This window comes from Eptesicus fuscus, chromosome 5, assembly GCF_027574615.1.
Source record: "Eptesicus fuscus isolate TK198812 chromosome 5, DD_ASM_mEF_20220401, whole genome shotgun sequence".
Lineage (NCBI taxonomy): Eukaryota > Metazoa > Chordata > Mammalia > Chiroptera > Vespertilionidae > Eptesicus > Eptesicus fuscus.
The window spans coordinates 63,892,266-63,913,113 of NC_072477.1; the positions used below are offsets into that span (position 1 = coordinate 63,892,266).

General features: G+C 43.8%; 1 protein-coding gene across 1 annotated transcript in view; it reads right to left on the minus strand.

Moving 5' to 3' along the window:
- The window catches only part of TUBGCP4 (tubulin gamma complex associated protein 4), a 50,698-nt gene that overhangs the window by 1,384 nt on the left and 28,466 nt on the right, over nt 1-20,848 (minus strand). The window contains exons 7-17 of the mRNA XM_054716296.1: nt 17,854-18,055; nt 14,723-14,888; nt 14,363-14,487; nt 9,404-9,454; nt 8,874-8,979; nt 7,280-7,387; nt 6,840-6,978; nt 3,927-4,104; nt 3,279-3,413; nt 1,263-1,379; nt 501-640 (exon numbers count right to left, since the gene is read on the minus strand). Of these exons, the coding sequence (XP_054572271.1) occupies nt 501-640; nt 1,263-1,379; nt 3,279-3,413; nt 3,927-4,104; nt 6,840-6,978; nt 7,280-7,387; nt 8,874-8,979; nt 9,404-9,454; nt 14,363-14,487; nt 14,723-14,888; nt 17,854-18,055 (1,467 nt within the window). The remainder of the gene's footprint in view (nt 1-500; nt 641-1,262; nt 1,380-3,278; nt 3,414-3,926; nt 4,105-6,839; nt 6,979-7,279; nt 7,388-8,873; nt 8,980-9,403; nt 9,455-14,362; nt 14,488-14,722; nt 14,889-17,853; nt 18,056-20,848) is intronic.

The following is a 20,848-nucleotide window of genomic DNA, read 5'->3' on the forward strand; positions in this document are numbered from 1 at the left end:
CCATGCTGCTTCCCAGCCTGGCGATACACAACCTAGCCAAGAACTTAAAACCATCTCAGCCTAGGAGTGTAGTCATTTACTATGATGATGACTTTCACTGGGAAATACCCAATAAAATTATTAAAGATGATCAGACACAGCCCTCTATCTCTCTGAGCCTTAGTTTCCTTGTTTATAAAATGAAGATATATGGATTAGAATCAGGGGTGGGGAGCCTTTTTTCTGCCAAGGGCCATTTGGATATTTGTATTATTTGCAAGCCATACAAAATTATCAGCTTAAAAATTAGCCTGCTATATTTGGCCAAACATTTATCTCACCTCTAATGCCTTGGCAGGGCCAGACCCAATGATCGTGTGGGCCTTATACGGCCCACGGGCCAGACGTCCCTATCCCAGGTTAGGTAATGGCTAAAGCCTGCTTCCAGCTTTGGAATTCTACAACTTGTTTTATAAAAGCCACATACATAGTCCACTGCGTTCCCCAGGGGTTGTTCCTACCTGCCCAGAGTTCCACCAGCCTGGGTGTAATATTTGTTATAATCTAGTCGTAACAGTAGTTGAGCCAAATCCGAGTTGATCTGATGGTTACGGACACTGGAGAGAATCTTGAATAGGAGGGAAGACTGGCGGCTAAAGCCCTGCAGAGAGAAGGACTCAGGTTGCCATTCCTCTGGACTCACCACCTGTCCATGTGGAGGGGGGACGGGCTGTTCCTTGGAAGAAGCCTTGCTCAGAATTCTCCAGCACCACCTGGCCTTCCCACATCCCCCTTTCTCTTAGCTCCTGAAATGACTTCTTAGTACTGGGTCCACAGAACGCAGGACTTCCTGTGGAAGTCCTCTCATTCTCAGTAGGAATTGAGTAGCCAGCTTCAAATTAACACGTTGTGTCGTGTCCCGGGCTGTGGAGAGCCTGTGCGTTTTTGTTACGGGAGATACATAATCTCAGTGAGAAAGAGGGTCAGTTTAGGAAGTAAGGAGCCTGGCTAGGAGAGTGAGAGCAAAGCCTATGCATATTGGTGGACTGAATACACTCTCCAGAGCTGAACTGTTTTTGAATGCTGAGGCAGCACAAAATTATCTGCTTCAAAATCCACCAGTAACGCTTTAAATTTGTATATTTGTATCCTGTTGTTTATTTCTGTGTGTGTGTATGGGGAAATGCTTTATTGCCTCAGAGGGAAAGACATGGTTCCCCATTGGCAAAGCCATCTCCATCCTTTGGACGGGGCTGCCCACTTCCACTGGCCAGGCCACTCACCTTCACCAGGATGCGTAGCTGGGCGGCCCCACGTTCGTCCAGTGGGCCCAGGTTCTGACTGACCAGCGAGCAGAAGCTGTGGCAGAGATCTAGAATTTCATTCAGGCAGTGAAACACCTACACAGGAAACAAGGTTGGCATTAGGAAAAAGGAGATCTGTGACATTAAAAATTTTGGAAAATCTAAGAACTAACTTATTCTCATGCTCCCATATCTGACCTTAGGAGTGAGAATGTCGTGTGCAAGTCCTGCCAACTCCTCCAAACGCAACAGGTGTAAAAAAAACCCCTTCCTGGCAGAGACGCGCTTGTTCTCTTAGTCCCTCTGCACAAAACCTCCCGCCAGCCGGTTAAACCCACCGGCACTTCATGGACCACCGCGCGCTCCTGCCTTGAGCTGTGCTTTCAGTGTTGCTCCCTGTGCTGCGACACTCCTCCTAATACCAGGCCCCTCCTCAGTGCAGCGCTTCCTTCCCACGGGAGCCTTTAGTGACCCCAATTCTCTCCTCTATCTTATCTGTACTGTTCAGTTCGTGTTTGTTCAGCCCGCCTATGTTGTTACTGCTCTGTGTGTGTGTGTGTCCTGTTTCTCCAACTAGATTGTGAGCTCCTTAAGGGCAGAGCCATGACTTATACCTCTGTATCCCCAGTGCCTTGCATACAGTAAGCACTCAATAAATATTTAGTGATGACTACCTGCTCTGAGATTCTGCTTTTCCCCGAGGATGCACTCATGCCATACAAAGACAGTATTCCTGTCACAGTGGTTCTTGGTGGCTTTCCATTCACAGAACCCTTTGGAGTGGTATTTATATGCCTCGCTCTCCCTTAGTGCGCAAAAGCAAGCCCCAAACCAGAACAGAAGAGTGTGCAGTGCTTGTGCTGTGGCTCAGCGGCGGAGTGACACTTAGCTCACGTCAGAGATAAAGGGTGACCCTTACAGGATAACCTACAAAGGGTCATTTCAATCTTTTTTTTTTTTATCCTGGAATTAGAATCAGCTTGTGAGCTTTAAAAAAATATTTGTACTGCCTGTCCGGCGTGGCTCAGTGGTTGAGCATCGACCTATGAACCAGATCACACTTTGATTCCCAGTCAGGGCACATGCCCTGGTTGTGGACTCAGTCCTCGGGGGGGAGTGGAGGAGGTGGGGGGGCATGCAGGAAGCAGCCCATCAATGATTCTCATCATTGATGTTTCTATCTCTCTCTCCCTTCCTCTCTGAAATCAATAAAAATATATTTTAAAAATAAATACTGGTACCTGGGTCCCACTCCAGGGACTCTAATTTAAGTGCTCTGGGCCCTCATTTTTTCAAGCTCCCAGATGATTCCCATGTGGATCCAAAGTTGAGAATAACTTCCCTGAAGGAGACATACATACATACATATGTGTATGTACATATATACACACACATACATGGAGAGGGAGACACTCACTACTCCAGTTGACTGTGAAAACAACTTTCAAACACTGATTTATCCTTCTCCAAAAGATTTCTAGCCTTGGCCCAGTGGCTCAGTTGGTTAGAGCATCGTCCTGACATACCAAGGTTGCAGGTTCAAGTCCTGGTCAAGGCACATACAAGAATCAGCCAGTGAATGCATAAATAAGTGGAACAACAAATCAGTGTTCACCTCTCTCTCTCCTCCTTCTCCCCTCTCTCTAAAAAGAAGTCAATACTAGAAAAGTAAATTCTATATGCTTTTTGTTGGTCTTTCTGTGGTGTCAGAAAGGTTTTTTACATTTCTTGAAATTCTTCCTTCTGAGGGTTAAACCCATATTTTGTCATCTGTATATAGCTGCTCACCACATCCTATGATATATTTCAGAGATGCAAAGACATTTAAGTTCCCTTTTAACATTCCCTTTCGTTTTGCTTTATAAGTTGTTAAAAATGTTTAAAAATGGAGGGTAAACAGTTACTTAATGATAGTTTCATATCCTGGCAACTCAAAGTGGCTAAGGAAACAGTCAAGCTAGAAGCAGTCTGAGAAAACTAATCAGTCCTACTTACAGGTTTCAACAAGATAAAGGACTGAGCCAGCAAATTGCTCAGGAAGTGGTCGTGAGCCAATCGGATGCTTTCAAAGTCTCGGGTAGAATTGATTTGATGAAGCAGCTGTGAGAACTGAGACTCCAGCACATCTACCTGGTAGACAGTTACACAAATAATTATAGCAGCTTGCATATTCTGCGCTCTCAAGGACATAAGATGCCTGACAGGAAGACACAGAAGTTCTTTGCCCCACTCATCGTTCTCTATCTAAGCCACTTTAAGGCTGACCAAAGACACCCTTAGAGACCTAGCCTTGTCGAAAGTTATTTGCCTAATTCTTCAGCCTCCAGTCTTGGCAGATTCCCCACCCGACCGCCTGCCCCAGCCCAATCCCCTCATGCCACATCCCCTCCACTGACTGACTTGGTTATGTCCTACAGCATTCCAGAAGTCACAGCAAACTAAAAATAAGGGCCAGGTCAACAATAAGGACCCTAACCCCTCTTTTCCCTTCATTTATTTTCACTTTCCTCAAAAACGCCCCCAAGAAACATGGCTATTGATAAAATCGTGAATTTTCTCAAACCCCAGTGTTTCACAAAACTCCTGCCAACATCCTGGACTTCTCTTTGTACCCCTTCCTTCTACTCCCCCGTCAGCACAGACCTGGAGGTAATACTGAAGATTATCCACCAGGAATGCCATGTGATTTCTCAGGCGCCACTTGACCGCGTCGGTCTGGTTGGATTTGAGGTGCTTGCGCTGCATCTGCAGGGCCCAGCAGTGCTGCAGTTCCGCTTGCACCCGGCGCACACTCAGTAAGTACTTGAAAACCACGTTGTACCTGGGGCAGGAACATCAGGCAATGCAGGATCAAAACTTCACCCCCCCCCGCCCCATCCATGATAGGCCCCAGCACTTGGTGCCACCCGCCCCTCCCCAAAATACAAAAAGGAAGTAAGAATGGCTAGAGATGGGGACAAATAAAATGATTGATTTGATGGACTGTAACATAGCCATAAAGTGAATCTCAGCTGTACAACACAACAAAACGACTCCCAGTAATATCATTTTGAATAAAAAGGTAACAGATAGTCTTATACCCTTTTTTATAGTGTTTAAAATAACTACATAGAAAAAAGTATATCCTTTGGGGGAATATATATATATACTAGTAGCCCATTTGCACGAAGATTCGTGCAATAGACCTTCATTCACCTGGCTGCCTGCACCAGTTTTCTACCGGCACCGGGGACCCAGGCCTTGGCTGTGGCCACCGCCTTCTGCCTTCTTTCAGGGTCCGGGCTTGGCCCCGGGTGGCAGCCTTGGGCTCGGCTGCACCCAGCCTCCCTGCTACAGATCGCAGGAGCCGACCCCCGGTGGTTGCCTGCAATCCGTACAGGCTCCCCGCTGGTGCCCAAGGCCGAGAAAGCCTCGGGCCTTGGGCTCGGCCGCACCTCAGCATCCCTGCCACGGTTTCCTGGTGGGCGTGGCTGGTGGGTGTAGCGAAGGTATGGTCAATTTGCATATTACTCTATTATTAGGTAGGATATATATTTATAAAACTAAACATATATATATGATAGAAAACATGGAATTTAGGATAGTGGTCGCTTTGGGATGTGGGAGGCAAGAGGGCAGGACTGGGAAGGACCACATAGGTAGATGGAAATTACTGTCAGTGTTCTAGTTTTTGTGCTGGGAAGTGGTTTTATGACGTGCATGAGAGTGTGTGTGTGTGTGTGTGAGCGTGTGTGTGTGTGAGCGTGTGTGTGAGCGTGTGTGTGTGAGTGTGTGTGTGTGCATGTGTGAGAGTGTGTGTGTGAGCATGTGTGTGTGCATGTGTGTGTGTGTGTGTGTGTGAGCGTGTGTGTGTGTGTGTGTGAGCGTGTGTGTGAGTGTGTGTGTGTGTGTGTGTGTGAGTGTATGTGTGAGAGTGTGTGTAAGAAGGAAGAAAAGAGGGTCTGTCAAGAACCCATAAGAATATGTTAGGAACCAAGGATTTTGGTTAATATGATTCTCTGTCCCTAAAGCCCAAAGAGAAGATAAATCGAGGGCTCCCCTCACTGAGACCCCCTGCAGCAAGCTCAGGGGCTAGCTGCCTAATGCTGAACCCTGTACGGAGAAGACACATGGGATGAGCAGTGACTCCTGGTGGAACTGCGTGTATTTACCTATTCTAGGTGGGCATGCAGAAGACAATCCAATTACATTTGGTTTTTTAAAAAACTATTTCTAGTGGAACAACATTAAAAATAGTTCACCTTGTTTGGATTCTGATTTGAGTAAACCCAACCATAGAAAACATTTTTTAGATAATTGGAATTTCAATGTGGACTGGATATCAGACAATAAAGAATTAATTTTATTGGGCATGATAATGGCATTGTGGTTGTGCTTACAAACATGTCTTTTGAATTGCATAATGACAGTGAATGACATGTCTGGGATTGCTTTACAGGCTCCAGCAAAACAAAACAAAACAAAGTAAGTCCCATAATGTTGATGGTTACTGAAGCTGGATATGCGTGCATGGGAGTTCACTATAGTTCATAGGAAATTTTCATAATAAAATGTTTAAAAATACCTCTGAGTTTGATTTCTTTAAGGGCATATCAAGTGAGGAGGTGAGCGGACTGTGGGGCTGTGGGCTCTGAACCTGCCACAGAATCCGCCCCCACCCCCCCACCCCCGAACAAGCCTTATCCTTTCCAGTTTATGCCTAATCTCTCACTCTAAGCTTCCCTACCCAAAAGTAAAGGGGTTGTGAACAGGAAGAGGGAGGAATGAGAGAGGCCCCGTTGTTCATTTGTTTCCCGTCTCCATTCCCCCAGCCTGACATGACCACATCCATCCTCCAGCCAGGCCAGGGGCCAGGGGCAGCACCTGCCACAGGATTTGGGACGTTCCTGAAATGGCTGGAGGATGACTTCAGAGGCCACCCCAGTCAAGTATGCTCCTCCCGCCTGCTTTCTCTAGAGCTCTAGCCTCCCGCAGGTTCAGGGACATTAGGTCCTGACGGGGCCGAGCAACAGCACGTGGCAGGCTCTCAGGGTAAAGACCAGGCGGATCCAAGGGTCTCACCACCTGGAGTGGCTCCTTCACTCCACCCCCAGCGAGCTGGGCTGGCCCCACTGCCTCTCCCTGGGGATAAGGAGGTGATCTCCCGTGGCTAAAGTCCACAGCAAACGCTTGAGCTTAGAAAGTCTTCCCAGTAAATAAACAGTCACAGAAGTCAGGGAGGCACTGGGTCAGCCTCAGGGATTACCCAGGGCCAGGCTCAGGTGGGGCAGGGACTGCGTGTCCCAGGGGTCAAACTGCTTGTTTTGGCATCAAAAACACACGTGAACCTTTCAGTTGTAAGGGTTTGACCCTCTTGTTCATTCCAGTCCCCACCACTCCCCACTGTCTCAGGTCAGTGGCTTCCCTGATTGTTTTCTGTGCAGCCCCTCAAGGCATCCGAGTTTGAAATCTCTGGTTACAGGGTAGCTACTGTTCTCCCACCAATTCTGTTCCTGCTTTCTTCCCTTGGAAGTAAGGTGGGTCTTCATTACCTGTGAGAAACTTGGAAATACGTACTTTTCCAGGACAGCAGGCGTGAAGAGAATGTGCAGTGGCCACTGCACTTTGTAGGAAAGACCTAGGGCTGCCCAGCCCGATGCAGGGGCTTCCCGAGGAGAGGTCTCCCGGGGAGGCCCTTCCCTGGCCTGAGCAGCGTCTGTCAAGGAGAGGAGGAAGGATGTCGAGGTTAGACTCTGCTCATCTAGAACCAGAGCATCAATGTGAGCAGCATCAGGAAATGCGTGCTCCCTCAGCCCGCAGTGTCAGAAGCACCAAGGGGACTTGCAGAGGCAGGGAACTGTGTGTGTGAAGTTCTCTTAGGAGGTTTTTATAAAACGTGAACTAGCTGGTTTCTAAGGCCCAAAATGCTATGGCTTCTGGGGAGGGAGAGGGAAGCAGAGACAGCAGAACAGATGGTGAACAGCAGGAACAGAAAGATGTAAGAAAGAATGGCAAACCTTTGTGCTCCTTCCCATGGTACTCAATCGTCAAGTGCAGCAGAGGGAGAAGGTTGTCATCGTCCAGCAACACCTTGTGTGCTGACTGCTGGAAGGCCACGTTCACGTCTGCAAGAAAGAACACGGGCTGACACGAGTGCTTGGCTACATGACAAACCCAGACTCCTGCCTTCCACCTCTCCCCAGCCTGCCGAAAACCAACAGGAGGACGCAATAGACGCCGGTTGCTTTTGCCTGACGAGCATGCATTCCTCCTCCTCTTGCTGGTAACAGCATTCTGATTTTCCGTGGAGAATCACCCTGCCCAGTGTAATCCATGTAGTTCCAGTGGGGGGTTGACAATACCTGATCCTAGGGTCGGCAGGTGACTCCGGCATGATCAAATGGAATATGATACTCTACCTTGATACACTATTTTGTTTAGGGGTCTGAACGTGACCCAAGCCAGGCCAATTAAGAGGCTTTCAGATGCTGAATGAGTACAGCTGTGTGTGTGTGTGTGTGTGTTCGTTGGAGGCCATCCTGCCACCATTCGGAACAGGCCTGTCTGAGAAGAAAGGCAGAGGTAAAGATGGGACGATACTAAGTCCTGAAAGTGTCATATGAGCCATTGGCTCAAACTCTGCCTAAAGCCCTCATACTTCTGACCTTTTCAGTCATAAGAATCAATAAATTATTCCCACCCCCCTCCTTTGTTTAAGTGAGTTTGAATTGGGTTTTCTGATATTTGCAACCAAAAAAAGTCCTATGTAAGTGTAGTGGACATCTATTGTTTTATAGAGCTAGAAAAAAATAGTAACTCTGTCCGCCCAGTTTCTTTTTTACTCTGATCCTCACCTAACTTCCCTCATGTAATCTGAATGGGAATAGTGATCATCCCCATTGGTCAAAGATAAACACTTTACTGAGGAAGGCACATCTTGATGTCTGACCTCTCTGTTCCAGGGATAGGTATATCATCTGGGCTGGGCTCATCAAAAAACTTCCTCGGGATTTTTTATTTTGCTACCAAAGAGATCAGATTTGGCTCCTCCAGTAGACATTGTGAGGCATGTTCCTAGGATCTGCTAATGGCCATGTTTCCAGATGGAAATGTAAGGCCATCAAGGGGCACAGAGAAGACATGGTAAGACAGACAGAATCTTAGCAGAATTCAAGCCGCTAACATCAGTTGTTCTGAGGCCCAGCTATACCCTACCTCCCTACCTCCCTGGAGTTACAGATATAATAGCAAATGTGTTCTCCCTTTCTACCTAAGTTAGTTCAGGTTAGGTTTCCATCATTACAACCTAAAGAATTCTAATACAGTAAGTGGCAATAAGTTCCAATATGTCCCTATGTCCCATAGGAATATGTGGCTATAGTCTAATGAGATAAAATACCTGGTTTGAAGGCCTGAACCAACTCTTCCAGAAATGGTCACAAGGCAAGAGGCTGCTCCCAGTGACCTGGGTGGAAGCCTACCTGAAAGGCCTTGCATCTTTGTAACTCGCCAGTCTGCTCTGACGTGGAGCAGCCAAAACGGTTCGACAGCAGCCACGAAACACCCTACAACTTCAGGCAGCTGGTCATTCTCAGGCCCCAGGGCAATTACCATGTTCCGTGACTGCAGTGGGTGGTGTTTTTAACATGTGTTGAGCTGTGTCAATGAAGGCCTGAAACAGTTCTCCACGTCCAAGAAGGTAAAAGTCTTTAATGATCTGCAAAAAAGAATTTCAATTTATAATTTGGTAATCCAGCAGGGCCCTGAGCTCCTCACTGTCATACTGGAATTACACAGATAATTTCCAGATTTCATCAGTTTGAGCTAACGTACAAAAGGATATAGGCTTTTGGCATTTCAAAGGGGCATATTTAGCAATCCCTCAGGGCAGAATGTCTGGTGTGTCTTTGGTATCACTCAGTAAAAACACAGTTATGTTATGCCAGGAGAAACTTAACACCTAACGTTTTGTACTGTAGTTCATTTGTAGCAGTAGATGGAGTTGGCCCACTTGGCCGAGGACATGTCAGGCCATCTAGAAATCTGGGTACAAGCAATCAGCACTCTCAGCAGAGGCTAGGAAATGAAGTCACTGCCCACCAGCATCATTTTAAGAGTGAATAGGACAGCTAAGCTATTACCTTCAGCTGACCCAGTAAATCTGACTCTTCTACCATCAGCTTCCAGAGATGCTGTGAAAAGAACCAACAAAACAGGGACAAAATTTCATTACAATGAAAATTAATGTAAAACACAGTTTTGTACAAATCCAACCTTTTGAACCGCATGGACCACCAGTGGTCTGTGGACCACCGGTTGGCGACCGCTAGGTTATGTGACAGATCAGTGGTTGCCTGGGAGAGGGAGGGTAAGAAGGGTGGGATAAAGCACACAGGAAGGTTGAAAATAAAGGATGGAAGAAGGCATAAATATGACTGGAAATAAAACTGGATAGTGATCTTAATAACTAATAAAATAGAATTCAAGTGAAAATATACTATATACATATAAGTTTGTGATAAAGAGGACATTATATATATATCAAAAAACAATAAATGTATATTCCTTATAAATACACGCATGCTTAACATTTAACCTGAAAATGAGGAATTAGGACATGCATAGAGTTCTAGACTCAGCACAGAATATACACTCTCTGGGCAGATAAGAGCAATTAAAAACACAAAACAGACCTGCTAATAGTCCATAAGGAAGCCTCAATAAATTCCAAAGGACTAATATACAGTCTATATTCTCCAACTATAGTGCAATAAAAATAAAACTTAGTAAATCCCTTGGGTTAAAAAGAAAATCATAAAGAAAATTTAAAATTATTCAGAATGATAATGAAAATACAACATAGGCCAAAAACTTGTGGGACAAAGTCAAAGTAACATTTAACTTATATATATATATTTCTTAGGAAACAAATATTAAAAATAGAAGAGCCCTAGCCAGTTTTCTCAGTGGATAGAGCATCGGCCTGTGGACCAAAGGGCCCTGGGTTCGATTCTGGTAAACGGCACGTACCCTGGTTGCAGGCTCCTCAGGCCCTGGCCCTGATTGGAGGCAACCAACCGATGTGTTTCTCTCACATCGTTGTTTCTCTCTTTCCCTCTCTCTTCCACTCTCCCTAAAAATCAGTGGAAAAAATATCCTCAGATGAGGATTAACAAAAAAAAAAAAAGAAAAAAGATAAGAAAAGATCCAAGAAGGGATGAGTATATGTATTTGCAAGACACTCCCCCTTTTCCCTCTGGATACACTGTATTTCTTTTCATTACTATAAGCTGTTGTTATTGTTACAATAATACCTTTCAAAAAAAGTCAATTAGGTACAATTCTGAAACACTTCAAGGAGTTTTGAGATTCAATTTTTTTGGTCTATCATTTTTACAAACTGGAAATATTATTTCTAGCAATATGTGCATTTCAAAATTTCACCAGAAAAAAAACTGAAACCTTATGTTATTCACTCAAGAAAATTTTACTTTCCTTCATTAATTATATTTTCCAAAGAGTTATCACAAAAATGATAAAAGAACAGAAATAGATTCAATAAAACAGATGAAAGGAACTGAAGACACCAGCCCCTTAGACAAGCACTGTCCTGGCTATAGACAGAGGAGTGTATTGAGAGTTGGAAAGGGCAGGAAAGTGTACTCTACACTTGATCTCAGCCAAAAGGCCAGGAAGCGACAGCAAGTGTATTCTAGATAATTCAGATACTTACTTGCCCATAAAGAATCAAATCAAGTGATACTTCAAAGCCACTTTAATGTCTAAATTCTATGTTTATAACACAACTGTCTTCAACCCCTAGGTTGTTTTTTTTTAATTTAATAAATCTTTATTGTTCAGATTATTACAATTGTTTCTCCTTTTTTCCCCCCATATCTCCCCTCCACCTGGTTCCCAACCCCACCCTCTTCCCTTACCTCCCCGCCGCTGTCCTCATCCATAGGTGTATGTTTTTTGTCCAGTCTCTTCCCGTACCCGCCACAGAGACACCCCTTTCCCCTGAGAATTATCAGTCCACTCCCATTCTATGCCCCTGATTCTATCATATTCACCAGTTTATTCTGTTCATCAGATTTTTAATTCACTTGACTTTTAGATTCACTTGTTGATAGATATGTAATTGTTGTTCATAATTTTTATCTTTACTTTTTTCTTCTTTTTCCTCTTTTTAAAGAATATCTTTCAGCATTTCATATAATACTGGTTTGGTGGTGATGAACTCCTTTAGCTTTTTCTTATCTGTGAAGCTCTTTATCTGACCTTCAATTCTGAATGATAGCTTTGCTGGGTAGAGTAATCTTGGTTGTAGGATCTTGCTATTCATCACTTTGAATATTTCTTGCCACTCCCGTCTGGCCTGCATAGTTTCTGTTGAGAAATCAGCTGATAATCATATGGGTGCTCCCTTGTAGGTAACTAACTGTTTTTCTCTTGCTGCTTGTAAGATTCTCTCTTTGTCTTTTGCCCTTGGCATTTTAATTATGATGTGTCTTGGTGTGGTCCTCTTTGAATTCCTTTTGTTTGGGGTTCTGTGTGCTTCCTGGACTTGTCTCTTTCATCAGGTGGGGGAAGTTTTCAGTCATTATTTCTTCAAATAGGTTTTCAGTATCTTCCTCTCTCTCTTCTTCTGGCACACCCATAATTCTGATGTTGGTACACTTGAAGTTGTCCTAGAGGCTTCTTACACTATCTTCAACTTTCTGAATTCTCTTCTCTTCTTGCTTCTCTGGAGGAGTGTCCTTTGCCTCTTTGTATTCCAAATCTTTGACTTGATTCTTGCGTTGCTGTTTGGTCTCTGTATAATATTTTTTATTTCAGTCAGTGTATGTTTAATTTCTAGTTGGTCCTTTTTCATATCCTCGAGGGTCTCATTAAATTTATTGGCCTTTTCCAGGAAATTCTTGAAAAACCTCATAACCATGGTTTTGAACTCTATGTCCAGTCGTTTGTTCTCCTCCACTTCTTTCATTTGTGATCTGTTTCCTTGTCTCCGCATTTTCGCTGCTTCCCTGAGTTGGTAGGGTAGCGTTGTGTACTAGGTGTCCTATTGGTTCAACGCGTCAGCCTCCCAGTTACCTGAGGTGGACACTCTTGGTGCACCCCTTTGTGGACTGTGTGTACAGCTTTGTTGTAGTTAATTCTTGATTGTTGTTGGTGTCACTGGGAAGAATTGACCTCCAGGCCAATTGGCTGTGAGGATCCGCTGTGTCTATAATGGAAGAATTGCTGTGCTGGAGACATGTTTATGGGGCAGGACTTGTTCCAGTAGGGCTCTGGTGCTCACTGAGTCTGCCTCTTGAATGTGTCCCTTATGAGAGTGGTTGAAATCTGGTGTCGTCTCACACTGACCACTAGATACCCTAGTTTCTGGATCTCCAATGGGGTGCAGGTCAGCTACTGTCTGAAGACCCAGCAGGTGCTACAGCAAGAACTACAGTTTTCTCCTTTTTGCTTGGGCTTTGGCAGTTTTGGAGCAGTCTGACTGGAGCTGCAGTTTATTTGGTTAAGCTTCCACAGAACAGGCCATTTATATGCAAAAGCTGCTGTGTGGAGCCTGGGCAGGTTTGTAGAATGTGTGGGGCGGCGTCTCAGGGTGTCACTAGGCTAGGGCGTGGCAAACGGCGATGGCTGCCGTCAGCCGTCTCTGCCTTTCCACATTTCCAAGTCCCTGCGTCCTGCGCTCCAGCACAGTAAACACTGATTGCTGGGCGCACCTCTGCAAAAAAGTCACTCTCACTTTCTGACCCGATGGCCGACAGTCCAGCTTCTCCCCGTAGGTGTCTGGGTCCCCCGCGTGTCCCCAGAAACTGGATTTCAGAGTGATCGGGAGTTTGTCTCCCTTTGGGTTGAAGAAAAGCTGTGTGCCCAGTCGTCCGCCACCAGCCCAATTCACGCGCCTCCGTACCTCAGCTTTTCAGCATTTGTGCTCCTTTCTCTTTCCTTCTTAGTTGTAAATCATTCACTCAGCCAGCTTTCCCATGGTTCTGGGTGGTAGACGTTTTGTCTTTTAGTTGTAGTTTTGAAATTATTGTGCGAGGCAGCAGTTTAGTTGTTTACCTTTGCCGCCATCTTGGTTCCTCCTCCCCTAGGAATTTTTGAGGCAGTGACCAAAAAAGATGACAGTTTGTGACAGATTACTGGGCTTCCAATGTGAGGGCCCTGATGCTAAGCTTCCTCAGGTTCTGGACACTGACCCTAGTGCATTGGCTCTGCTTCAAAATAACCCGCAGGGGGTAGTTTATTGGTTGGTTGGTATAAATACAAGTACCTACGCCCTCCTGACTTACAAATCAGAAACTCTGAGGAAAGGACATGGTGCAAGTAAGCTTTAACATCTCCACAGGGATTCTACGCGCAGCTAGAGGTGGAAACCACTAACACAGTCATCAACCCAGTGGACTAATTGGAGATTTCATTTCACACTATCACACACCTGTGAGCCAAATTTTATCCTAAGGACAGAACATATGCCCATCTGAAAAATTATTGGTCATAATTTAAGTTCATGGATGAAGCACGATTCACATATGAACAATGACCTAGGTAGGGGTCAGAAGACCTATGTCTGACCTCACCTTTGTTATTTACTGTGCAACACCAGGCAAGTGAGCTTCCTGAGTGCTGTTTTAATTCACAGGAATGAAAAATTATACCTGTTCTGTCTTTCTCAGGAGTATCATATCCACAAATGGCAGAATAAGCAATAAAGCCATTATAAAACATAGTAAGGCACTACATTTACTCAGAATCCATCAATTCCTTGGAGTTATTGCCAACTACCGTATACAGACAGATTCAAAATGCTGACTCTGAAATGAAACCAAGACCTCCCTTCATTCAACGAGCTGATTAACTCACTAGGAAACTCCTGCCAGGTGCGAAAGGCGAAGGCCGCTCCGCCTCCACTCTGAAGAACAGAGAGAATCCTTTCATTTTCTACTTCTTGCCCTTCAACTCTGTCAAACAATTCCCTCCAAGCTAAGTTCTCACCACATTAAGAAGAAGCAAAAGTCAAGTCTTCAATTCCTGGGGAAATTAATCCACTCTCTTCCTAAGAAAACAGACGATGAAAGACAAACCTCAGCCACAGTGCTCCGAATACGATCCACCACCTGCTCAAAGTCCACCAGGCTGAAGAGCGGCTGCTGCTTGAGGCGGTGCAGCTCAGCAGCAAAAGTGTCCTCCTGGTTTTTCAAAATGGATCCTGCAAAATGGGAAGGCACCGTCACAGGAAGGCAGGGCACCGCCAGGACGGCAAGGACCCCCCCATCCTGCTGGCCCAGCTCCTTCACCTGCTCGCGAGCGGGCCGTTACGGTTGTGCTGAAATGTCAGTACATAAACATTACTCACCACTCACTATGACCAGGGGAACTTGGGGTTCGCGCAATATCAAGAAGGGCCTTTGAGGATAGGGTACATTGTGCAAGGATATTCTTACCTTTTCTAGTCAGGTTGACATTTTGATTCTCAAACATCTGGACAGATTCTCCAACAAACAGGATTTTTTCAGCAGCCCTCACCGGGATGTAGGATGGCAGAAGCTCCACTCGCAGGGAAAACTGCTTTAGAGATGGCGCCAGCATGTTCTCTTCCTCTATCAGGCGCTGGTCAAGGAAGTAATCCACATCAGAGATGATGCATGAAGAAAGGGAAAACAAGAAAGCATCCCAACACGTGATAGACATTTTCTATAAATAGAGCAGGGACTTTAAATCTGAAGTTGCATCTAGTGTTCGAAAGATGTATTCCATTTTCAGGAAGCAGAAGAGATGGTAGAAATAACAGTGTTTTGTTGTTGTTTTTGTAATATGTTTTTTAATATCAGAGAGAGGAAGGGAGAGGGAGAAATAGAAACATCAATGATGGGAGAGAATCATTGACCGGCTGCCTCTTGCACGCCCTCTACTGGGATCTAGCCCACAACCCGGGCATGTGTCCTGACCAGGGATCTGTGACCTCCTGGTTCAGGGGTCAACACTCAACCACTGAGCCACACTGGCCCGACCAGTGTTTTTTTAATATTAGGATTTTTGTCCTCACTCTGCCTTTACTACTTGTGCAGATCTGGAACTCAGTTTCTCTACTTGTGCCGTGGAATAACTGATCTTTACCCAAGTCTACACGTCTATGAGTTTATTATCTTGTGTACATGTCTGCTCTGCCAGCTCTTTACTCCAGCCCCAGGTCATTCAGCCACGTGGTTCTCAAAGTGTGGCTCCTGGACCAGCAGCAGCAGCTTCACACGGGAGCTTGTTAGAAATGCAAATTTTCAAGCCCCTTCCCAGATCTACAGGAAACTTGGGCAACAAGGCCCAGCGATCTGTTTCACCAAGCTCTCGAGGTGATTCTGGTGCACAGTGAAGCTTGAGAACCACTGACAGCCCAGAAAGGCCCAGATACCCACCCCCCATTCCTGACGTGCTTTAGGTTTGGCCCTGATCTTATCTAGTTCCAAGGGACTCGACTGTCCTGACTTTTTTTTTTTTTTTTGCTTTTTTATTTTATTTTATTTATTTTTTTTCCAGTTTTTTTTATTTAGGTATTATATGTGTACATATCTTACCATTGTCCCCCCCCACCCCACACCCATATATGCCCTCACCCACCAGAGTTTTGTGTCCATTGGTTATGCTTATATGCATGCATACAAGTCTTTCAGTTGATCTCTTATCTCCCCCACCTCTCCCTAACCTTCCCCCTGTCGACTGTCCTGACTTTGATCTCTGCCGTTTGCCCTCGGTGTTTTGGGCTTCGTGCTGGTGTTCCTCCTGGCACTATTCCTTTTCCTTTCACTCTCCATCCTCTGCATCGACAATCCCATCTTCTGTGGCTGAACTTTTCATCGTAACAGGTATTTTAAGTCTTTTTACATCACAGGACTCTCTACAATTATAAAAGTTTCCAGACAAATATACAGACATACATTTCACAGAACCTCCTGAAGTTCCACGTGGACCCCAGATTAAATATTTCTAATGCTGATGATGCCTAAATCGTCACCTTTAAACTAGATTGCTCTCATGAGCTCCAGCCTCAGCCCACTGGACATTTCCTACAAGTACCTCAAACTCAACATGTCCAAAATTAGATCCATATTCTTTCCTTCAATACTAGCAATATACATGTCTTATCATCACTGCTCGCCTAGCTGCTGAATCATCCTTGATTCTTCCTCTGGGTGCATATCCACTCAATCACTAAGGCCGACTTATTCCACTTCCTAAGTCTCTCTCAAGCCTCTTTATATCTCCATATTTACTGTTAATACCCTTGGTTTAGGCCATTATTATTTTCACCTCAGTGTCCCCCACATTCTTCTAATGTACCTACAGTGAATCTTGACTAAAAAAACACACAAAGATTCCCCACACAGTATCCAGAGTGATATATCATAAAGTCCAATGGTGCTAATATCTTGCCTAAAATTCTTCACTGGCTCCCAGCTATTTTCAGGTTCAAGTTCAAATTCCTTCCCACTGTTTACAAGGGCTTTCATGATCTTACCTCTGCTTAACTCAACAGCTTCACTGATTGCCACTTCCCCCATCCCCTCCACTGTCCTTACAAGATGCTTCAGTCTTTACTTGACCATTTCAATCGAATTACTAATGGCTCCCCAAATGAGCCACTTCCTTCATGGGCTCTGTACTTTACACACATCCTTCCCTAGAATATTGACTCACATGCCTGGAGCGTTTCTTGACCTCTCCTCTCAAATTCTTTGCAAATTACCCATATATTTCACTGAAAAGACTTCTCTAGTTACTCCAATACCATGTTCGGATACCCGTGCTTACTCTTTCCATAATACTTACTACACTGTAATGTTACTGTTTACTTATATCTTCCACTAAACTATAAGCTCTTTAAGGACATGGACTACTACTTATAATTTGTCTATGTAGTTGTGGCACCTAGAACAGTGCCTGGCACACAACACTCATTTAATTAAATGTTGTAACAGAATAAATGAATGGATGGATGAATAAGGACAAGAGAGGACTTTGGGGAGTTTAATCAAAACTCCAAACTGCATTTAAATACTGCAGGGTAGCCCAGCCGGTGTGGCTCAGTGGTTGTCGACCTATGAACCAGGGGATAACGGTTTGATTCCTGGTGAGGGCACATGCCCAGGTTGCGGGCTCAATCCCCAGGAGGGGGTGTGCAGGAGGCAGCTGACCAGTGATTCTCTCTCATCACTGATGTTTCTATCTCCCTCTCTCTCTGAAATCAATAAAAATATATTTAAAAAATATAAATATTACAGGGTAGCTACAAAACTACTTTAGGAGACAAGACTTATTATTAATCTCTTAAAAGCATATACTGGGAAAAGGGGAAACAAAAAGAATCTCACAAATATATTTCCTGTCTTGTAGTCTCACATTAAGTTAGGTATTACATTTAAGTATGAAAAAAAAAAAAAGATAAAGACAAGTGTTTATATCTAAAGAATTTATGGAAGGTGCCCAGGCTATGAACTTGGAGCAGGGTCACCAAAAGGACATTTAGCTGTAGTCTTTTCTGATTCCTGGCAGGAGTATGCTGGGCTTCTTGCTATGTTCTCACCAAGTCCTGGAGTTCTCTCAGTTGTTTTCCTGTCAGTCCCCCAATACCCAGATCCTCCTCATCCTCTTCTGGCTGGGCAGTGACATTACCAGAAGACGGACCTTGTTTGATAAAGAACTCTTCATGCTGGTCCAAGAGGAGTCCATGTAGCATCCAGGCTGAGAGCTGCTTATACATGACCCCATGACACACGGCCAGGATTCTGAGTTGGGAGAAAAGCAAGACCCTTAGAAGTCTACTTAGAAGAACACGAAGCCCCATAATGGCACAGAGGGTCTGCTTTAAACTGCTCAGGATTAACAGAGGCCTGAGAGGTTGATGAGTCACAGGGAAATGACAAAGTAAGCTAAAAATAATTGTGGTATTTTTAATTTAAATGTTTGTGGCTGGACTGATTAAATTTCCAAACTTGTGGCCTACCTACTGAAGTCTGAAATGTTCAGTGACTGCTCTGATAGTCTTTTAGGAGAAACACATTTTCTTTCCTCCTTTTGTGTAAATTAAGTTTTAACACTGATATTACTGTTAAAATTAAGTGGACTTAGGGGAGTCTCTCTTCGGCTAACATAGTATTAAATTTGTTTTATTTTTGTTGGAATCACATAGGGAGAGTAGATTCAATATGTGACAGGCAGGTATACCTGAACAAGTATGATCCAACAAAATGCAGAAAGGTTGTTGGAGAATGGGATGTTTACATGGTCTCAAAGGATCACCACCAGATAACATATTAATTACAAAGGGGAAAATGTCCCTCTGAAATGGAGAGATCTGGTGGAAAACACTTAAACCAAATGATCAAACTTTACAACACCAGTAATGGGACAAACTTATTTTCTGTGCCTTATGATATGATGCAACAGGAAATAATATGACCCATGTAGTATTCTTGCAAAAATTTGTTTTAACCCAAATGGAAACATGAAGAAATAATCAGAAAAATCCAGACGGTGGAACATTCTTCAAGACAACTGGTGAGAACTCTTAAAATGCCAGTCATCAAAGATTTAAAAAAAGCAAAAGCAAAAAAGCAAAGGAGACTAAAAAGACATGACAACCAAATGCAATATGTGAACACTGGTTGGATCCTGGATTCAAAAAAAGAACAGCTATAAAGAATTATGGGAGGGCAACTGAAGAAATTCAGATATAGTTTGGATAGCATATTGTTGAATTAATGTTACCTTTCTTGGGTATAATATGGTATTGAGGTCATATAAGAACCCCCCCCCCCTTTATTTTAAAAGGATACAAGCTGACATTAAGGGGTTAACTGTTATTATATTTGTGACCACTTTCAAATCACTCAGCAAAAAATTATGGTATGCATATGGGTGTTTATATATAAATATATAAATTTACATATATATTTCACAGTTTATATAAACGGAGAAAGAAAAAAAAATAAATCAAATGTGGCAAAATGTTAACTAGTGAAATTAAAGGGTATACTGGTGTTTATTGTCCAGTTCTCTCAACATTTTTGTAGATTTGAAAATTTTCAAAATAACCTGGGAAGAAAAAGAAACTAAAAAAGATTGAGTCTGCTATTTGTAGTATGCGAACTGAATGGAATAACTCTTTAAAAAATTAAATGGAAAGGCATTTAAATTTTGCACATTGCACTCTGTAGTCTGTAAAATTTGGTCCCTGCAAATATATAACATATATACATCATATCCTATATAAAAGCCTAATTTGCAAATTGACCGACCGGCGGAACGACTGGCAGAACGACCGGTTGCTATGACGCGCACTGACCACCAGGGGGCAGACACTCAACGCAGGAGCTTCCCCCAGCTCGAGCCGGGGCCTGTGAGCAGGCAGCGCCAGGCTGGCCAAGGTGGGTGCCAGTGGGGACCCCCCTGACTGCCCCACCGGTCGCCCCGCAGAGGGAGGCGACTGGCAGTGGCGGTGGGGGGCGGGGCCGGCAAGTGGGTGGCGCCAGGCTGGTGCCAGCAGGGGCCCCGATCGCCCCGCTGGTCGGCCCTGATCGCCAGCCAGGCCTAGGGCACCCTACCCATGCATGAATTTTGTGTACCAGGCCTCTAGTTATCTACATAAGATTTTATATTCAATGCATAAAACTATACAGTATGTTTATACAGAAATAAACTAGAGAGGATATACACCAAAAGTTGAATTGGGTGTCTCAAGGGACTACAAAAACAGGTGACTTTTATTTCTTCTCTCTGCATGTCTATATTTTCTACAATCAAAATTAATTTCTTTTATTAGGGAAAAAAGGCACAGTAATAGAGAATTAAGTCCCTAAAACATATTCTGGAAATTTTCCTGCTCTTCTGAGGACTTACTTGTGTAGTGGTTAAAGTGGAGATTAAGAATTGGGAGGCACCTCAGAGATCATTGATTTCCAATTTTTCGATCAATGCCACACCCTCTTTTTTCCATACCCTCTTTTTAAGAAATGAGGAAGAAGAGGGGAATAGGATATGAGTCAAATGAGCAGTCTTTCTTGAAACTCCATGTACATTTAATATGGTTGTAATCATAAGACATACTTTTGCATCCTTTTTTTCAATTAGTGTTATAAAAAATATTTTTATGTGTTTTTATAGTATGTATAGTGTTGATGGCATTATAGTCTATCAAGAGAATATATCTTTAGCTTTCCTCTGCTGCTGGTAATTTTCTAATTTCTTGATATGGTACACAACATTGCAATGAATAATGTTTGTGCATATGGTTATTTTCTTTTGAATACATTTCTTAGAATAAAATTCCTAAAAGTGATATTATGGGATTACAAAGTATAAACATTTTTAAGGACCTCGATGTGAAAAATACCAGCTACTCAAAATACACACATTTAGACATAGCTAGGCATCATCCAGCACATGTAATGGAAATTCTCCCAGGATGATGAGGTCTAAAAATTAAAAGGGTTGCCTCAAGGACATCTAGTTTTGATACTCAACACTTTATAACCATCTTTTTGCAATTTCTGAGCCATCAAAAGGATTACATGGGCTCC